This window comes from Boeremia exigua (assembly GCF_020726555.1).
Source record: "Boeremia exigua strain MPI-SDFR-AT-0100 chromosome Unknown C7974scaffold_9, whole genome shotgun sequence".
Lineage (NCBI taxonomy): Eukaryota > Fungi > Ascomycota > Dothideomycetes > Pleosporales > Didymellaceae > Boeremia > Boeremia exigua.
In genome coordinates, this window is record NW_025763526.1 from 659,836 (window position 1) to 677,618 (window position 17,783).

Sequence of the window (17,783 nt, forward strand, 5' to 3'; positions counted from 1 at the left end):
CTGTTCAAATCTGCAAATGCACAAACCAACTTGGGCATTCAAGTGCAGGTGCACTTAAATCAATTTATTCATGAAATGCCTAGTCACGTCGTGTCCCACTATCATCTGCCGACAACCTCCTCGTCTCTTCCAACTCTCCTTGCTCATTGCCCCTTCTTCGCTTTCTCTGTGCTCTCCTCCACTGGCTTGTACGGGTACTTGATCGTCAAGCACCATATGTCAAGGTAATCGCAAATCGTCCAGATAACATCAACAATGAAGCTTCCGTGCACGCCGACTGCTAAACCAAGGCACATGAAGACAAAAGCTACCTGGTAAACATCGCTTCCCAGAGCGCTCGGCCAACCCACACCAATGTGTTCCTGCAGCCAAGGGCCCAGCGAATCGACAACGCCATAAATCAATGGGTAAATCAAAACGTTGCCACGGGGAAATCGGGACTTCGTCAGGTGCGAGATGATCATGCGACCGACTGAGTAGGCGTTGATGAGGCCGGCGTAAAAGATGAATGGTACCAGGTGATGGCGCAGGATGACAGGTTGCAGAAACAGGTAAGCTGCGATGAGAACCCAAGCTGCTGCAAATGTGAGAAGGCCGAGGAGAGCAACCCGTGTTTTTTGGCCTCGGGCACGACGCGCCTTCATGACGTTTCGCGCGCTGAAATGCGTTAGAAATCTCTGGCTAGTATGCATCAATTGCCAGACTTACCTAGAGACTGTGTTGAAGACAAGGACGGTGCTTCCATAGACCATGTACCACTCATTCCAGGCGAGCTTATAGATGGCCTCGGGAATAAAGTCATAGTTCTGCAGCCCAAGGCTTTCAAGCATAGAGCGTTGCCAGAAGCTGCCACCTCCAAGAAACGCAGTAGCAGCGTATATAATGCAGAGAGTCAGGATACCCTCAACAGGACCTGAGATGACCTCGAGGGTTAGGGTATGGGTGTGATACTCATCCCAAGTTTGAACATAGAACGTTAACGATGCTGTCACCATCAGAACCATGTACTGTAGAAGACCGTTGCCAAAACGTATCGCGGTGCTCACCTGCAAAGAGATTCAAAATCGTCTTCCAGCCTTGTCCCATGTTCATCGTTGCGGAAAAGAGCAGGACCTCTAGCGTTGTGTTGATAGCGTCTACACCATGATCGAACAACTCGCCTAAAGGACCGCTTTGATGTGTTCTTCGTGCCTGACTTCCATCGACTGCGTCGAATGTCTGGTAGAGAAACAATCCAATTGCCCAGCTAAGGTAAACCCAAGGCGGACAATCTTGGTCCAGGGTAGGCGTATACCACAAAAGAGTAAGGAAGTTTCCAACAACAAAGCCGAACCCGGAAAGCGTGATCTGAACCAAGCTGGTCAGTAAAGGATCCCGACAGATAGCAGACCTATCATCTCCGGCTGGATCAAAGCATCGAGAGCAAGAGATGACTTACAAGATTTGGCCTGCAATAGTCAGCGTATGTGTGTCATAGAGGAATGTAACTTACGCCATCCACATAGGAAAACATTTTATAACAACGTGTGTATAAAACGGTTTAAGAACGTATTGTGAGAGGAGACTGCGGTCAACGCCAGAATACTTGTACTCCTTGAGCTTGGGGAGCTTGTCCTGTCGAATGTACACCATAATTGCGAGCTCCTTGCAGACAGTGTTGGGCGATCACAGCTGATATTGTTGTTCTTCCGCTGCGTGCTGGAAGAAAATCACAAAGTGGAGGTTGCAAAGCAGGCTTGGCTTGTGATTGCGGCAATGACGTGGGTCATCGCGGGGCGCGATCACCAAACCGGAATCGCGAGCAACCCAGTGTCAACATTCTGGTCAAGGCAGTCTATGCAGGATTTGCAATAGATATTGACAGGACTTTATGCAGTGCAGATATCCGAATTTGCTATTGATAATGATCTCTTTGCATGCCTGCGCACCTATTCACCAATTTCGTTTCATCGGAGGTGGTGTTCGTCTCTCCTCTCTCTGATGTGCGTTACCATCTCCAGGCTGTATTCCACTGTGCTTCAATCTCTGCCGATAGAATGTCTTTACTGACCAGAAGTCATTCAAGCGACAGTGCTCCATGCACAGGGCACCAGAATACGACTCTTCATCGTTTGAATCAATGGCACAGTCTTGTGCACAGTCTCGCCCCAACCTTCAACATTCCAGCTTTGCTCACGGCGGACTTTACGTTCCTCTAGGTTGGGGAACTGCCACAAGTGATGCACAGTGTTCAGTTCGCCAATCTGGACAAACCAGGCACCGACGCCCTCCATGACCTCCCTGCGAGCCTTGAGACCACGCCTCCAGTGCGTCTCCCACTCAAGTAAGTTGCCCGGGTGTAGTGTGTACGAGCGCAATTCGAAGACACCTCCGAGTCGTCGTGGTGAAGTCGTAGGCCAGAAAGAGAATTCCTGCATGAGCGAGGTGTGCTTCGATCGAATAAGACTCTTCAATTTAACGTCAAATGCAGCGAAGTCTGGGTGCGATTGAATATTGTGGAGCGATTGGTGATAGCCCTCGTAGCGTTGATACTCCCAGATGTGGACTGTAAGGTCTGTTAGCTTTGTGTAAATTGTCTAGCAACGTGAAAGGTACCTACCAAACGTATTACAGTCACCGACCTCGGTCCTCCAACTGCCCACCAGGTGCACTTTGTTTTCAGGAATGGCCGCCATTTTCGGATACCAATTGCCCACCAGCTCATAGTACTCCTCGACTTTGTCTGGCTTGACATCGTGAAATACGATTGAGTGGACATATTTGCCGCGCGCTAGGACTTGAGAGAAGCTTCTCTCAATATCCTTATCGAGCTCGCGACCCTCAGCCGTTCCGTAGATGAGCGAAGTAAAAGGTCCGCTTTTTTTCTTGCCAGTTTCCTCCTCGCGAGCGCGGGCTTCTTCTGTGTTGGGAGTGTCAGCGAATCGCCAAAGGCAGCAACACGGTTATCTAAAGGAAACCTGACGCAAACAGACTACTAAAAAAGGACGTACTTTCTTGCTGCTCCCTCTTCTTCTGAGCGGCTATAAGACCATCTCGGAATTCCTTCTGCTTCTCGTTGAAGCTTGCAGCGTCATTAGGCGTAATATCTGCCAGTGCTGGAGCTCTGGTCGAGCTTTGTAATGAAGGGCTGGACGCAAAACCGCGTGAGCCAAACGGTGTGGAACGAGTTGCGGACAGGACGCCGCGGACGCTGCTACCGGCACGTTGCGCAAGCATGATGTAGCTGTGGCTCAGCAGGTCAGTTGTAATGTTTCGATTAGACGTCGACGCCCTTGCCGTTAGAAGGTAGGGGAAATCGTTGACAGTGGTGTACGAAGTAGCTCGGGTTTGGGTGTCTAGCACTTCACGCGAGCTTAGGGAGCTTTCCCCTCATCGCCCGTGCTGCAGCTGCCCCTGCTAGCGTGTCTGTAACTGGTGTGAACCGCCTACCGTATGTTGGAGGTGAAAACTGGGGAAATCGCCCCACCCGTCAAATGTGGATCTGATTATCTCTTACACGGGCGCTAATTCTCATTGACCAGCAGTACTCATGTGTCCCGTATACTTGGCTTTTCCAACCGTGGACGATCGGTTGCCAGTCAGTGAGAAAACGCGGTTGTGCAGATGTAAAATGCGAGGTTGTGATTGTGCTACGCAGTACAGACCTAAAGCAAATGCGGTCTCCGTCTAAACAACACTGGAGAGGTCTTTTACCAACATAATTTGTTGCCACTGCTCAATTGTCCTAAAGCGGCATATGTACATAGTATAATTCCCCCTCCCCATTTCAGTTTTGCACTTTATGTATACTTTCAATTGTGTCATACAAACAAACGTGAGAAGAGTTTGGGATCATGCCTTATGTATTAGAGTTCATAGAGTGTAGGACAGGAACTGCAAGTGCCCAACAAATGCACAAGCGAACGCGTGTACGGTAAGTAAAGGGCCAACAAGTATGTAGATACGTTAGATGCTTCGGTCCGAGTATGGCCCGAGCGCAGGAACAACTAAGGCTAAATCTCAGAACGAACAGCAAGCATATCAATCGCCCCTCTGACAATATGGTTCTCCGTAATTTGACGCCGCGTATGGCAAGACTGTCGCTACGTAGGGGTCTTCAGACCGCTGCTTCGGTCTCTTCTCGTGTTCCCGAGTTCGCGTTCGCATTCGAGTAAGGAAGGCACGTAGCTAAGCTTAAGGGAAGAGCTCTGCTAACGATTGCAGCATCGATGGTGTCCTGGTACGCTTACCACCTTCAAGACCTCTCACTCTTGTGCTGAGATGATACACAGATTCGAAGTTCGGACGCTCTACCACGCGCCCATCAATCCCTCTCGTATCTCCAGGCCCAGCGCATCCCGTTCATACTGCTCACCAACGGTGGCGGTAAGCATGAGTCTGAACGCGTGGCCGAGCTGAGCCGTAAGCTACACGTACCCCTCGATACTAGCATGTTTGTGCAAAGCCACACGCCTTTCGCCGATATGGACCACTACAAAGATAAAACCGTGATGGTGGTTGGAGGGGCTGAGGATAAGTGCAGACAGGTTGCCGAAGCGTATGGGTAAGCACACGCTGGGCGAATACTGCAAGTAGCGTACTTAGCATGCGCAGGTTTAAGACGGTAGTCACACCTGGAGATATACTGGCTGCTTACCCGGATGTCTGGCCATTCTCGCAGCAATTGCTGTCTTACTACAAAACGTTCACGCGACCGCTCCCGGCTCCAATCGACCCTACGTCGCCATCCACTTCCCTTCGTATCGATGCGATATTCGTGTACAACGACCCTCGCGACTGGGGTCTTGACGCCCAGATCATCAAAGACGTGCTTCTCTCCGAGCGCGGAATTCTTGGTACGCTTTCCCCCAAAAATGGAAATGTAGCTCTGCCAAACAAGGGCTATCAACAAGATGGGCAACCAGCTCTTTATTTCTCAAACCCCGATCTTTTGTGGGCCGCGAAATATCACTTACCAAGGCTCGGCCAAGGCGGCTTCCGTGAGGCTTTTGAAGGCATATGGGCGGCAATCACCGGTGGCGAAAGAGAAGGCGTTTCCCTTCAAAAGATCGTCATGGGTAAGCCTTACAGGCCCACATATGAGTTTGCTGAGAAGCGACTCATGGCACACCGGCGCCATCTGGTTCAAGCAGAGCACAGCCAGCTTGGGGTGTTGAAGCGCGTCTACATGGTTGGCGACAACCCTGCAAGCGACATAGCAGGCGGTAACAACTATGAAAGCCCCTTCGGAACGGATTGGGCCAGTATCCTCGTCAGTACTGGCGTCTACGCAGAAGGCTCGCAGCCGGCCGTCCAGCCCCGGCAGATTGTGGGTGATGTGTGGGATGCGGTAAGCTGGGCTGCTGCTCAAGAGGGCTGGAAAAGATGAGTGGCGGGCAGCTATACCTATCTACACTGAGTTCCTGGCGTCAGGTTCTTGTGCATAGCCTGCGTTCTGGTTGAGTGTTGTCTATGGACCGCCGACGATAGGTAAGAGCCAGAACGCTAGAAAGTAGTAAACCAAAAGGACGGACATCTAATAGAATGCCCGTGCGCGTTGTACTCTTCCTTTGCCGAAACCATATCTGGAACACGGAGGTACCTGTTGTAGCCGCACCGATACTGGACACTACCTGATAATGCAATCCGGACATGGTCTCATCTTAGGTATTGACGTGGGCATGGATCGATATCAGCTCGATATCGCAAGTTTGGCGCTGGCTTTGCTGCCAAGGAGTATACTTTCTACTCGGGTAGCCTTGCAAGCGTTCACAATTCTCTTCTCGTATCGCGTTGTTGTCCTGATCCTCATCGTGTGACTGCCTGTTCATTCTCAAGTGGAGTAGCGCGTCGCATGCAGCATCTGACGCCGCTGTCATCTCGACCCGAATCCTAGATGCAAAGAGTTGAGAGCCAGGAATTTCCCCTGCTTTTATGCGTAAGTTGTCTTTGTTCACTGACGTTGGAGTTCACCGTCACTTCATCACGGACTGCGCTTGCCTTGACCAGGGTCGGCAACATACCCACAATCTCTCTGCAATCCCCGCCGCCCCTCCGTCGACAACAGCAGTAGCCTATGACCATCACTTCACCTGAGCCAGCAGTCAGGTCGAACACATCGGCTTTTATTCGTCGTAGCAAGCTGGCGATCAAATCAAGGCCTCGCAGTGGCTGGCGCAGTAAGTGTTGACCTCTCAAGCACGACAAATCAGCAGCTTCCCAGCTGCATTTCCCGTGTAGAGCCAGGATCTCCGCTAAGAGTACTACAGATCGTCGCGGCGGTACTGCTACACTCATTGTAACGGAACGGCTACCAGCAGGCACTCCTACGTTTAACGGCAGACAGCCACATAAACGCAATCAGATCGTCGTCCGAGCCGCAGACCAACCAGCCGCATCAGTCAATTGCAACCCCCCGCAGCCACACTTTGTCAGAGATCCGGCTGTACTTCCGGCAGACCTGCTACATCCAATCGACAGAATGGCCTATCATCCCCGCAAAGACAACCAGTTCGACGACGATCAGTCTGAACGCGATATCATCTCCTTGGTTGGCATGGCCAAGTTACGGTTGGATCGCAGAAAAGAAAACAAGACTTGGCGACCAGTGCAAGCAGGAAGTGACGAAGAAACTCCTAGCGTTCACGATGAGCTTAGCAATCCCGGCTTCTATCTCACTGGCACAGAACATGCCCAGAAAGAAGATGTCTCGTTCGACGCAAGCTATCTTTTGGAAAGTTCTGAGACAAAACCCTCTCCGCTCACGCACGCGCCAGCCGCTCCATTCGCTCGAAAGCACTTGGACGCTGCGCATGACGGTGCAAGAGTTGCTACGACCTTGACAACATCCGTTCTAGCTAACAGCATGGGCGGTGAGATGCGCCACACAGGAGCGAGGACTCATGTGCAACTCTTTGGCAACCTACCTGACCTTATTCGACTTAGCGAGCAAACGGGCGAATTTGATGGGCAAGTGGTGTTCATAGGGCATCCCAACAGGGACATCTCAGCACACCAGTGGTCATCATCGTCCTTCCAGTGGGTAAATATTGGACGATACTCTACTTCTCGAGGCAAAGTCGAAGGCTCTTTGGCGTCCGATCGTCTACGAGGCATTGACGAGCCCCAAGACACGCTCGAGTATTTCAAGCTAGCAGCTGAGAATCGACAAACACTTGTTGTCGAACATGGGCGCCAAAAAGAGGCAAGTACGGCGGCAGAGCAAGGTTTACATGGCGGTGTGGACGTCGTGTCGACCCAACCCTACAGAGATGCGCAGACCGACCGAGGTTCAAGCCAAACACAGGGTGGTTCAAAGCCGTCTATACCTTCAGCATCGCGTAGTCCGTTCACGAGACCCGCTCTGGAAGATCCCTTCGTTACCACGACTAGTTGTTCATTCTCGCAGTCTTCGGATGGCAATAAGCCTCAAAGTAACTGGCTGAGTTTGACAGGGTCACTGGATCTCACGTACCGATTCCCTTCGAAGACCACCACGGAAGGCGTCTCTGCAAATAGCTCTGATACTATCAAGAGCACAGAGAGTTCAACTCCCAAATTATCGTCTGGAACAGCCCTGCCGGACGTCACCTTTGGCGAGTTGGCTGTGAATCAACGTGGGGGCGGTGGAAGTTTCCAACACCTTCGTGCAAACGTAGCCTACCAGCGACTTCAGGGGCGCAAACAGCACCTGGCCAACATTGAGGAGGCACAATCGAGCGTGCCAGAGCACAACAGTCTGACCTCCGGCGCCGGGGTTCTAGGGACTGCTGTGCAACACGCTGGTTCAACACGCTCAGCCGCTCCGGCCAGATTCATGACATCAGCTCTCAACGCTGCCGCTGCCCCGTACATGAAGGCGCCATCAGCAACAGTAGTGAAATCCGGGACAACAGAGTACAACACCAGTACTATAAACTCTGCAGCAGTCGCTCTTCATCACAGTGATCTAGATGGTCTGCGGACCGCTCAGCAACATGAAGTCGCAAACGGTTTGAACCAACAAACTCCAACTCCACAGAGCTTCAAAGGCCCTTTCTTCACCGAAACTAAGCCGACCACGCACGATCCGACCGTGGCATTAGCGATCCGTGTAAGTGAGGAAGAGAAACTAGCGAACTGGTTTCGCGACGGTCATCGCCCCGCGCGCCAGAAAGAGTACACCAAGTCTCTCATCGCAGCTGCAGCGGCCAACGACAAGACGCGACACTTCGGGACCATCGGTCGACCAGCAGTCGAGGAAGAGAGAGGACCGCATGCCAACACAGCTCCCTTTGTGCGTTTGTACGAGAATCTCTCTGAGTACGTGGAGGAGTACCGCAACGGCAGCGGTCAGTCGTACTTTACGCGACGATGGAAGCCAGCCGCGCAACAGCTTCGAGACTTGGGACCTGATGGCAATACTAGTTACTTCGGTAACAGAAGGGTTTATGCACGTTGGCCAATGGCGCCTATTTACAGGCCAGCAGGACGTTCCATTTGGGGCTGAATGGTCGGATCGACCATCCATGGAGTTGTGGAGGGTATGGTATGTTTCAGAGACAGAGAATTAGGGTATCGGATCGGTATCGGGGAGCTGGAGAAGACGGTGTAGACGGCCCTTGCTTGCCATCTGCCGCACCAGCAGAATTCAAAGAAGAGCGACATCGGGTGTGTACACTACGCATGGGACACTGCAGAGATAGAAGATTAAGCGCTTAGCCTATGTCTTACAGAACTTGCGTTCCTTCATGTAGTATAAGTCTTCTACGTATACCCTCAACTTGATTCTGGCTCACGGCTCGAGCAGCTCTTCAGCTTCCTTCCAGATCCTGGCGATGATATGGACTTCATATACATATCGCGAACCTTTCGGCTGCTCGTGTCAAGCAGTGACTTCAATCGCACTGCCCACGCCAACTGAGCCGACCTGAGAGAGTGATTGTGTGCTTCGCCGATCAGTCAGCGGCGCAGCCACAGCACAACGGCTAATGGCGTTGCTTAAGCAGCATCCACGCAGGCTGATGATACATCGCTGCGATCGTGCGCACGCCAGGACGCGCCATGTCGTCCGTCCTCAATAGTGGCGAATTCTTCAAAGGCTTTTCAGCACATCAGCCGCGAGCTTGCGCTGCCCGCTCTCGCCCAGCGCCTTCTCGTCAACCTCCTGAATCCCCCTCCCGACCGCCAACGTCGTCTTGACATTCCCCCCATCCACATGCACCAGCCCGTTCCTGCCCACCGTGATCTCGAACCCGACCTTCGCGCCCAGCACGTCCAGCAGCGGCAGCTCGCTCTTGGGCGCCAGCAGCCGCCGCGCCATGCCCAGGCTGATCTTGAACAGCATGCCGCCCTTCAGCGGGCCCAGGCCCTCGCCCTTGCCGGTCGACGGGTCGACGCAGGTCAGTTCGGGCGGCTGGTCGCGGCCGGCGGCGGCAACGCGGCAGTAGACGAGCGAGTTGGGGGGCAGCTGGGGCCGGGTTTTCTTGGTGGCGCCTTCGAAGGCGAGGTGTGGGAGGGCGGCGGGCGCGGTCTCGGGGGTCAGCAGGCAGTTGAAGTTTTCGGCGGCGGAGCCGTTCACGGTTGCGATGACGAGGTCGCCGGCGAAGGGCGTGTACTGGAGGATGTTAGCGTGTGGGAACAGTATCGCGAGATGTAGGACGCACCCGTCCGCTGTTGAACTCGACCAGCGCAGCGTTCTTGCGGTTGTCCGTCACCAGAGTGCCCGCGACGGTGGTGGTGACGGTGTTGGGCGGGATGTGGCGCAGGCCCGGGCCCAGTGTGAGCGTCTTCTTCTTGCCCGTGCCGGTGGGCAGGGCGTGCTGGGGCACTGCATCGCCGGGCAGGACGACAGTGAGGGTGGCCATTGCAATTGCAGTGCGCGCTGGTGGTGCAAAGCGGGACGTCACCGCGGCGTGGGCGTTGCGGGTGCGCGTAGGTACCCTGACTAGCGCTAGTGAATTCGAGCAGAACAAATTTCGAACTTCTGGCCAGGCACTTTCACGAGCACCGCCGCAAACTCACCCTGCCCGAGTTCTGCCCCGATCCGTCGCCCCAGTCCCACCTCCTCCCACACATCTTGGACAGCGCGCCCGCCGCCACACACACCGCCAAAATGAGCGCACAGGCAGACCCCGCGCAGCGGGTTGCAATTGGAATTTCGTTCGGAAACTCGTACAGCTCCATTGCGTACACCTCGAGCGTGAGTGACCTCTCTGGTGCTGTGCAGCAGATCTGACACCCCACAGGACGGCAAGGCTGAGGTTATCGCCAACGAGGACGGCGACCGCCAGATCCCCTCGATCCTCTCGTATGTCGAGGGCGAGGAGCTGCACGCGGGCCAGGCGAAGAGCCAGCTCGTCCGCAACCCCAAGAACACCGTCGCCTACTTCCGCGACTTCCTGGGCCAGGAGTGAGTCTGCAATCCGCCCGCACGCACGCCAACTGACCCGCCCAGCTTCAAGTCCATCGACCCCACACCCGCCCACCAGTCCGCCCACCCCGTCGAGCACGAGAACACAGTCGCCTTCACCATCCGCGACAGCGAGAAGGAGGAGCCCAACACCGTCACCGTCAGCGATGTCACCTCGCGCCACCTGAGGAGGCTGCGCACTTCCGCCTCAGACTACCTGGGCAAGGACGTCAACGCCGCCGTCATCACAGTTCCCACCAACTTCTCCGACGCCCAGAAGGACGCCCTGAAGGGCGCCGCGAAGGAGGCCGGTCTCGAGGTCCTGCAGTTCATCAGCGAGCCCACCGCTGCCGTGCTCGCCTACGACGCCCGCCCCGACGCAAAGGTCAGCGACAAGATTGTCGTCGTGGCCGACCTTGGCGGCACCCGCTCCGATGTCACCGTCATTGCCTCGCGCGGCGGCATCTACACCATCCTGGCCGCCGTCCACGACTTCGACGTCAGCGGCTCCAAGCTCGACCAGGTCCTGATCGAGTACTTCGCCAAGGAGTTCATCAAGAAGCACAAGTCTGCCGGAGACCCCCGCGAGAACGAGCGCTCCATGGCCAAGCTGAAGCTCGAGTGCGAGGCCGTCAAGAAGGCCCTGTCCATCGGCCAGGCCGCCAACTTCTCCGTCGAGAGCCTGGCGGGCGGTGCCGACTTCACCGCCACCATCAACCGCACACGCTACGACCTGCTCGGCAACAAGCTGTTCGGCGCCTTCACCCGCCTCGTCTCCCACGCCGTCGAGAAGGCCGAGCTCGACCCCCTCGACATCTCCGAGATCATCCTCGCAGGCGGCAACTCGCACACCCCCAAGGTCGCCTCCGCCGTCGGCCTCGCCTTCCCCGAGAGCACCACCGTCCTCGCCCCCTCTACCTCCGCCACCGCCATCAACCCCTCCGAGCTCGCCGTCCGCGGCGCCGCCATCCAGGCCAGCCTGATCCAGGAGTTCGAGGCCGAGGACATTGAGCAGAGCCTCCACCCCATGGTCACCGTCACACCGCACCTCTCCGCCGCCGTCGGCGTGCTGTGCATCTCCGGCGACCCCTCGCACGGCGTCTTCCACGCCATCGTCGACGCCGAGACCCCGCTGCCCGTCCGCCGCACAGCCATCATCACGACCCCCCGCGAAGGCGGCGACGTCCTGATCAAGCTCGTCGAGGGCGCCCGCCACATCAAGGTCACCAAGCCCGAGCCCAAGCCCAAGGCCGACAAGGCCGAGAAGGACGACGACGACAGCGACGAGGACAGCGAGGACGACGAGGAAGAGGAGCTGCGCGAGAAGACGTGGAAGATTGGCGCGCCCCTCAGCGAGGCTGCGCTCCGCGGCGTCAAGAAGGGCGCCAAGGTCGAGGTCCAGATCAACATCGCCACGGATCTCAGCGTCACCGCGCTGTTCCGCGAGGTCGGCGGGAAAGGCGGCGTGCGCGGTGTGGTGCAGGGGAAAGCTAGTGCGAACGGTAGCGCGTAGGGAGGGTGTGGATGAGTAACGAATTATCGATTGGAATAGACGAGCAACGCTCTTAGACTGCCAGCTTTGCCTTTCTTTTGATTGTCTTCTGCGTGTTCATCATCTTGCGTGTCTCTATCGTCTTGCGTGTCATACACAAGCCAGTTGCCTCTGCATTTCAATCAAATGCATTGCTATAAGACTTGGCCTTGTACAGCAAGCCGCAGGCTTAGTCCTCTGCTACTATTTTCTATGTGTATACGAGGGAGCAATCAACATACACATACCAAATATAGTTAGCCTTTTGATAACAATTAGTACATTCGGTGTAAACAGATCTTATGTTTAAGCCTTGCGTGGCGCGTGATTCTTGCTAACTTTTCTCGCGATAGTCGGATTTACGCGGAGTTAGTATGTGGAGGGGAGCAAACGTCATTATCCGCCGTCCACACGCACCGAACAAGTCAACCACGCGGATTTTTGGATATCGAGCCGCCTTCGCAGCCGAGCCCGACCGTGCCCTTCTATGCCCAAGTACGCAAACTACCTGCCCGATGAAATCCTCCTCGAAGTCTTGTCCTACATAGAGGCGTGGGACATCCAGTCCCGGCAGACGGCGCTCGTCAACTTCAGCTATGTGAGCAGGTGAGTTGTATGCTTCTTTTCGTGGCATCTCATCCTCCCGTCGCAATTTATCTTGCCATACTCACCCCACCAGACAATGGTACGACGTCGCCATCCAGCCCCTCTACGACTCGCCCTACCTCTCCGGCCGCGCCTACGACCTCTTCGTGCGCACCATCTGCCCCTCGGTCCTCGCGCACATCAAGAAACAGAACCTCGCACACCTCATCCGCGTCCTCGACCTCTCGCACATCATCCACCAGGGCACAAAGTCGACCACCGCGCGCCTCCTCGGCCGCACAAAAGCCTCGCTGCAGGTCTTCATCGCGCCCCAGGCCTCGTTCGCCATCAACTGCTGGGCCGCGCTGAGCAAGTGCTCGCTGCTGCGCACGCTCAACCTGCAGCTCGTCAGCGAGTGCATCAGCTTCCAGGCGCTCGCCCAGACGCTGCGCCAGCTGCCCGCTCTCACCGCGCTGCACCTCCCCCGCTGCACCTCTGCCGACGCGCCCGCGCTCAGCATCCACGTCCGCTGGCCCCCGCGCCTCGCACACCTCGCCCTCGCCGGCGCCCTGCACGGCCGCTTCCTGTGGGACCTGCTGCGCTCCGACGCGTTCCCGCCCAGCCTGACGTCCCTCGCCGTGTCGCACGCGCCCGCGCTCGACGCCGCCGCGCTGCGCCCGCTGCTGGCGTGCCTCGCGGACAGCCTGACGCGCGTCGAGCTGCGCGACCTGCCCGCGGTGCGGCACGGGCGGCTGAACGCCGTGCTGGAGTGGCTGCCGCACCTGACGCATCTGACGATCGCGCTGGACTACATCGACGCGCGGTTTGGCGGGATGCCGGGCGACTGGGCCGCGGACCGGTGGCGCGAGGCGCGGCCGCTGCAGGCGCTGGAGCTCGTCAGCTCGGGCCAGATGAGCGTGGACCCGGGCCGGTGCTTTACGGCGGTGGATCTGTACGCGCTGATTGACGAGCGGTTCCTGGGCCGCCTGCGGTGGCTGAGCGTCGCGCAGAGCTGCGAGTGGGAGCGCGAGCAGGAGGGGGCGGAGATCGGGGCGCTGGAGATGCTGGTCGAGGATTTGGATCGCGAGAGTTGGGAGGCCAGAAGGTGGCATTACGAGGGCGTGGATCGTGGCGCCGAGCAGACGTATGAGGAGTGGGTCAAGACGCCGCTGGGGAGGCGCATGCGCGCCCAGGTGTGGATTGTGAAGGATCGGTGACATAGGGGGTTCAGGGTGATGGCGTGAGTTGCCCTGGACGAGAACATGCGGTGGAAGAGGATGTTGGACATGAGATGGTAATTGGACACGCAAAGATTGATGGATGAATGAACACGCAAGACGATAGTTAGACACGCGAAACGATATTTGGATCCGCAAGATGATAGTTAGATAAGCAAGATGATAGCTAGACACGCGAGATGATAGCTGGACATGCAAGACGATAGTTGAACAAGCAAGACGATGAAGTTGGACAATATCCATTAACTGTAAGCAGTTACAGATGGCTCTGCGCCCTATATGCCACCGATGTATCCCAATCCCTGGATCCAATCCCAGACCCAGACGCCACGCTTGTACTCCCGAGCAACCATGCATGCCAACGCCCAAACGCCAATATCCCAAAGAAAGACAAACTCCGCACCTCACTTCTTGGTAGTCGTCGTGCTCTTCCCCTTCTGGCTATCCGACGTCGTCGTCTTCAGCGTCGTGGGCGCCGGAGCCGCCGCGCTGGCCTTGCCCGAGCCCGTGGCGGACGCAGTCCGGTCATCGACCTTGGTCGACGCGGTCTTATCCTCAGCCCTGGTCGACGCACCGGACGCCGACGCACCCGAAGTCGCAGCCCCCGAAGCCGCGCCCGTCGACGACGCGACATTCGCGCTCTTGGTCGCCGAGCCCGCGGCGCCGGGCGTGTGCGTCGACCAGTACGCGGCCAGCGCCTTCTCGACGCCCTCGACCTTGTTGTAGGCGTCGAGGCCGATGAAGAAGTTGAGTTTGTCTGTGATGCCGGAGTCGCTGAAGGGGCCGGAGCGGGCGTTGTAGTCGGAGTCGGAGAAGGAGACGGCGCGGTAGCGCTGCTCCATGGGGTCGATGAAGCGGGTGGTCTCCGGGTAGCCGAAGTCCTGCAGCGCGGTGACGTTGAAGGCGGCGAGCATTTCGTGGTCTTCGTGGATGAGGTTGTGGCAGCTGGAGGGTGTGGTTAGCTGTATTCTCACGTGATGGGTTGGGTTGAGTGGGACTCACTGGAACATGTACACGCCGTCCCATGGCGCGTAGCGCGCTACGACTTCGATCTGCTCGTTAACGTCCAGCCACATGACGTCCTTGAGCGCGACTTTCTCGTACGGCATCACCGCGCCACGGCCGCCGGTGCGAGACACGATCTGCAGGTCGACAAGGTGGATGTGGATTGGGTGCGACCAGCCACCAGCGGAATTGGCGAGGGACCACTTCTGCACTGCACCGCGCTCTGGCTTGGCAAGGATGCGCTGGTCGATTGAAGACCATGTGATGCCGTTCACCTCCCACTTGCCGTTGCTGCGCTCGAACTTGAAGTTGTATTCGGTCGGGGCGTGGGCTGGGGGGAAGGGAACCTCGCGCAGTTTCTGAGGAAGACCGTTGGGCAGGTTGTTGCTTGAGTCCGAGACAGAGTTGCCGACGATGAAGCCTTTGTTGTATTAGCATTGTTGCTGACGTGTTAAAGGGTGTCACTTACGCATGACCTGATCAGTGGAGTTGTAGTCTTCATCAGCAGCGACCTTGCGGCTGTTGCGGAGAGTGACGTTCTTGCCGGCGTAGGAAGTGAAGTCGAAGATGACCTCCCATCTCTCAGCATCGGAGATGTAAAGATCCTTGGTGTCGACAGGGTTAAGCGTCAAGCCAGCATCGGAGGCGAATACCGTCATGGGGATCTGAGTGCCAACAGCATCGCTGGACTCAAAGTAGAGCTGGTAAGACCTGCTGATACCGGTGTTGAGGAAGCGGAGACGGTACTTGCGAGGCTCAACCTTGTGGAACGGCCACGGGACACCGTTGACATGGATGACATCTCCGAACACGCTGACCTGCTCGTTGTTGGCCTCCGGGTCCCAGAGACTGCCATCGGCATTGTATCGCTTAGCAGCAAGGGCAAGGGGCAAATCGTAGTCCCCGGAAGGCAGCTTGAGGCTATCCTCCTGAGCATCAGACAGGATGTAGAAGCCAGCTTGGCCATAGTACGCGTTCTTAGCAGTGTGATCGATGGCGTGGTCGTGGTACCACAGCGTACGGGCGTTCTGTCGATTGGGATAGTAGTAGTCCTTGTACTGGCCCGGTTCTGTGGTATCGTCCGCCCACCCATCAAACGGAGCACGGCTGTAAGAGCCGTGAAGGTGAACGCTGTTGGCAAGATCGCCTGTAATGATGTCAGTCACGAAAGATAGACCGAAAGGAGCTTACTGACCATGGTTGATGAATCGAACAACAGCCTCGCGCCCTTGGCGCATTCGGAATGTCGGACCAGGCACTTCGCCGTTGTAACCGACAAGCCTAGTCTTCTTCAAGTTGGGGTAGATCTGTACGTCGACTGGCTTGATCTCAACCTCATAGTAGTCGAGAGAAGAGCCGTCAGAGTTGGGAACAGTCCTCCGGATGTCAGAATTACCCGTAAGAAGAGTGAGAAGTAACTCACTTCAGTGGCTTGATCTCGCTTCCAAAAGCAAGAGGTTGAGAGAACAGAGGGTAGACAGGAGAGAGCCATGCCAGTGAACCACCCTGAGCAAGAGCGCTGCCTGCGCAGAGCAGGGCCAGGAGCCCGTTCTGTAGAGAACGACCCGACATTGTGGAGGAGATTAAAAAAGTGGGAGAATCTTTCGTTGACCAAGACCTGAATAGCTCTCAGATGAGATATACAAGCTGGGCAGAAATAGTATGCCCGAACTGAAGAAGTGGTGATTGATGTTGAGCTTGGGATGATGTGCTTGGAGCGTGGAGACAAGAGCTTTTATGTTCATCACGATCATATGGAAGTGCTCAAGCTGATGGTGATAACGCCACGTTCTGGCTGGTCGTGGTCTTCTACCACTCCATCCCGTCTATCGCGAGATCGTGCATCTGGCCAAAGATGCTAGTTGCATGTTGTATGCAAGCTTGGCTAAGAAAACGCCTATTGCTTAGCCACCAGCTGCTGGATGCTTGTCGTGCGTCCAAGAGGCGGTCTCCGCTGCTGCCAGACCACCACCTATCCAGCCAGTCGAGGCGCTCGAAGTGCCTTGAGTGGCCTGATCAAGCTCTAGGTGGAGTCAACGGTATTCAGCTGATTCGCATGTACGTCTGGTATCGTGGTCTACGGCCCACACGTGGCTGCGTTAGCAGGCGAGGTTATGGGGCGAGGTTGCGAAAATGGACTATTGAACGCTCGCTACACCCCACGTCGACATCTACGCGAAAGCTGAGTGTCGGCCATGTCAAAGAATGCTTGTCTTCACATTAAGCCTTCCGATTCTAGACTGGACACAGGCCGAAGACCTCATCTTGGTACGTGGCGGTAGTTCGGCTGCTGTTGCCGAGCCACGCTGGGCAGTTCTGGTAAAGTCATGGAGGTTTCTGCGTTAGAGCATCGCGACACATCTCTTGGCAAAGAGATTTTGGATCTGTGGCGGCTAGCTGCCAGTCCAGATCTACAGAGGCAAGGAAAGACAACGGGACGATTGTTGTCGCCGATGAAGGTCCGGTCAAGAACGAGACCAGCAATGACCGGTACGACAGTTGAAGTTGTCAGCGAGGTGTGCATGTCAGGGGTTTAGGCGAGAGCTTGCAGAAGCCACCTCACATGATGGCCATGTTGCGTGAGGCTGAGAGTGTAGTGGACTGACGTCCACAAGGTCTGCCGGTACGGCGCCGGCACATGTGCGTTAGAGCAGCGTGTCAGAGGATGAGCTGAGCTGTTCTAGGTCCGGGGAACACGACTAGGCCTTAGTCCCCGCGGGGACGTAGGCGGAGGGCTGGAGGCGCTATGGCAAGGCGAGGCCTGTGGTGAGGAAGCCTCGACCGACCGGATGCCCCGAGTGCGGCTGAAGACTTGGCATTTCCCTTGGCACTCGCCTAGACTAAAGCTTGATCTTGCTCAATTGGGATATTTCTGGAATTGAATACCATTTAGTAGGATACGGCCACAGCTACTTTGAGACTAGATCAGTCTTTTTGAGCTTCATCAACACCGTTCTAAGCTAGCGCACTGCCAAAACACCCTGTGCATGGATGATCAGGATGAACTCCGAAACTGGGTATTGATTACCCACAACCCACGCTTGGTGAGCTTATA

The 17,783-nt window shown here is 56.1% G+C and overlaps 7 protein-coding genes across 7 annotated transcripts; 3 read left to right on the forward strand and 4 right to left on the reverse strand.

Annotated features, from left to right (window-relative positions):
- Window positions 1–30: 30 nt before the first annotated feature.
- Window positions 31–1,722, reverse strand: C7974DRAFT_399016 (ethanolaminephosphotransferase). Its single transcript, XM_046142377.1, has 5 exons — window positions 1,493–1,722; window positions 1,439–1,448; window positions 1,047–1,347; window positions 709–985; window positions 31–657 (listed from the first exon to the last, which is right to left on the reverse strand). The coding sequence occupies exons 1-5, from the start codon at window positions 1,630–1,632 to the stop codon at window positions 144–146; spliced, it is 1,242 nt and encodes a 413-aa protein (XP_045994630.1). The 5' UTR covers window positions 1,633–1,722; the 3' UTR covers window positions 31–143.
- A 74-nt stretch (window positions 1,723–1,796) lies between these two features.
- On the reverse strand, window positions 1,797–3,429 carry C7974DRAFT_399018 (NIPSNAP-domain-containing protein). Its single transcript, XM_046142378.1, has 3 exons — window positions 2,991–3,429; window positions 2,600–2,899; window positions 1,797–2,545 (listed from the first exon to the last, which is right to left on the reverse strand). The coding sequence occupies exons 1-3, from the start codon at window positions 3,214–3,216 to the stop codon at window positions 2,061–2,063; spliced, it is 1,011 nt and encodes a 336-aa protein (XP_045994631.1). The 5' UTR covers window positions 3,217–3,429; the 3' UTR covers window positions 1,797–2,060.
- Window positions 3,430–4,259: 830 nt separating this feature from the next.
- C7974DRAFT_316023 (uncharacterized protein) lies at window positions 4,260–8,467 on the forward strand (the record flags this gene model as incomplete). Its single annotated transcript, XM_046138541.1, has 6 exons — window positions 4,260–4,543; window positions 4,594–5,329; window positions 5,470–5,529; window positions 5,676–5,774; window positions 6,203–6,685; window positions 6,776–8,467. Coding segments are annotated over 6 exons (3,354 nt in total), but the record flags the coding sequence as incomplete, so codon positions are not given.
- A 186-nt stretch (window positions 8,468–8,653) lies between these two features.
- Window positions 8,654–9,899, reverse strand: C7974DRAFT_399023 (exosome complex exonuclease-like protein Rrp40). Its single transcript, XM_046142379.1, has 2 exons — window positions 9,624–9,899; window positions 8,654–9,574 (listed from the first exon to the last, which is right to left on the reverse strand). The coding sequence occupies exons 1-2, from the start codon at window positions 9,822–9,824 to the stop codon at window positions 9,053–9,055; spliced, it is 723 nt and encodes a 240-aa protein (XP_045994633.1). The 5' UTR covers window positions 9,825–9,899; the 3' UTR covers window positions 8,654–9,052.
- A 61-nt stretch (window positions 9,900–9,960) lies between these two features.
- On the forward strand, window positions 9,961–12,178 carry C7974DRAFT_426367 (heat shock protein 70 family). The gene is made up of 3 exons (XM_046144517.1): window positions 9,961–10,159; window positions 10,206–10,369; window positions 10,415–12,178. The coding sequence occupies exons 1-3, from the start codon at window positions 10,073–10,075 to the stop codon at window positions 11,880–11,882; spliced, it is 1,719 nt and encodes a 572-aa protein (XP_045994634.1). The 5' UTR covers window positions 9,961–10,072; the 3' UTR covers window positions 11,883–12,178.
- A 132-nt stretch (window positions 12,179–12,310) lies between these two features.
- C7974DRAFT_363533 (uncharacterized protein) lies at window positions 12,311–13,970 on the forward strand. The gene is made up of 2 exons (XM_046139763.1): window positions 12,311–12,506; window positions 12,580–13,970. The coding sequence occupies exons 1-2, from the start codon at window positions 12,388–12,390 to the stop codon at window positions 13,700–13,702; spliced, it is 1,242 nt and encodes a 413-aa protein (XP_045994635.1). The 5' UTR covers window positions 12,311–12,387; the 3' UTR covers window positions 13,703–13,970.
- Window positions 13,966–16,441, reverse strand: C7974DRAFT_227402 (oxidase cueO precursor). The gene is made up of 5 exons (XM_046137303.1): window positions 16,152–16,441; window positions 15,924–16,105; window positions 15,198–15,875; window positions 14,726–15,149; window positions 13,966–14,668 (listed from the first exon to the last, which is right to left on the reverse strand). The coding sequence occupies exons 1-5, from the start codon at window positions 16,298–16,300 to the stop codon at window positions 14,128–14,130; spliced, it is 1,974 nt and encodes a 657-aa protein (XP_045994636.1). The 5' UTR covers window positions 16,301–16,441; the 3' UTR covers window positions 13,966–14,127.
- Window positions 16,442–17,783: the final 1,342 nt, after the last annotated feature.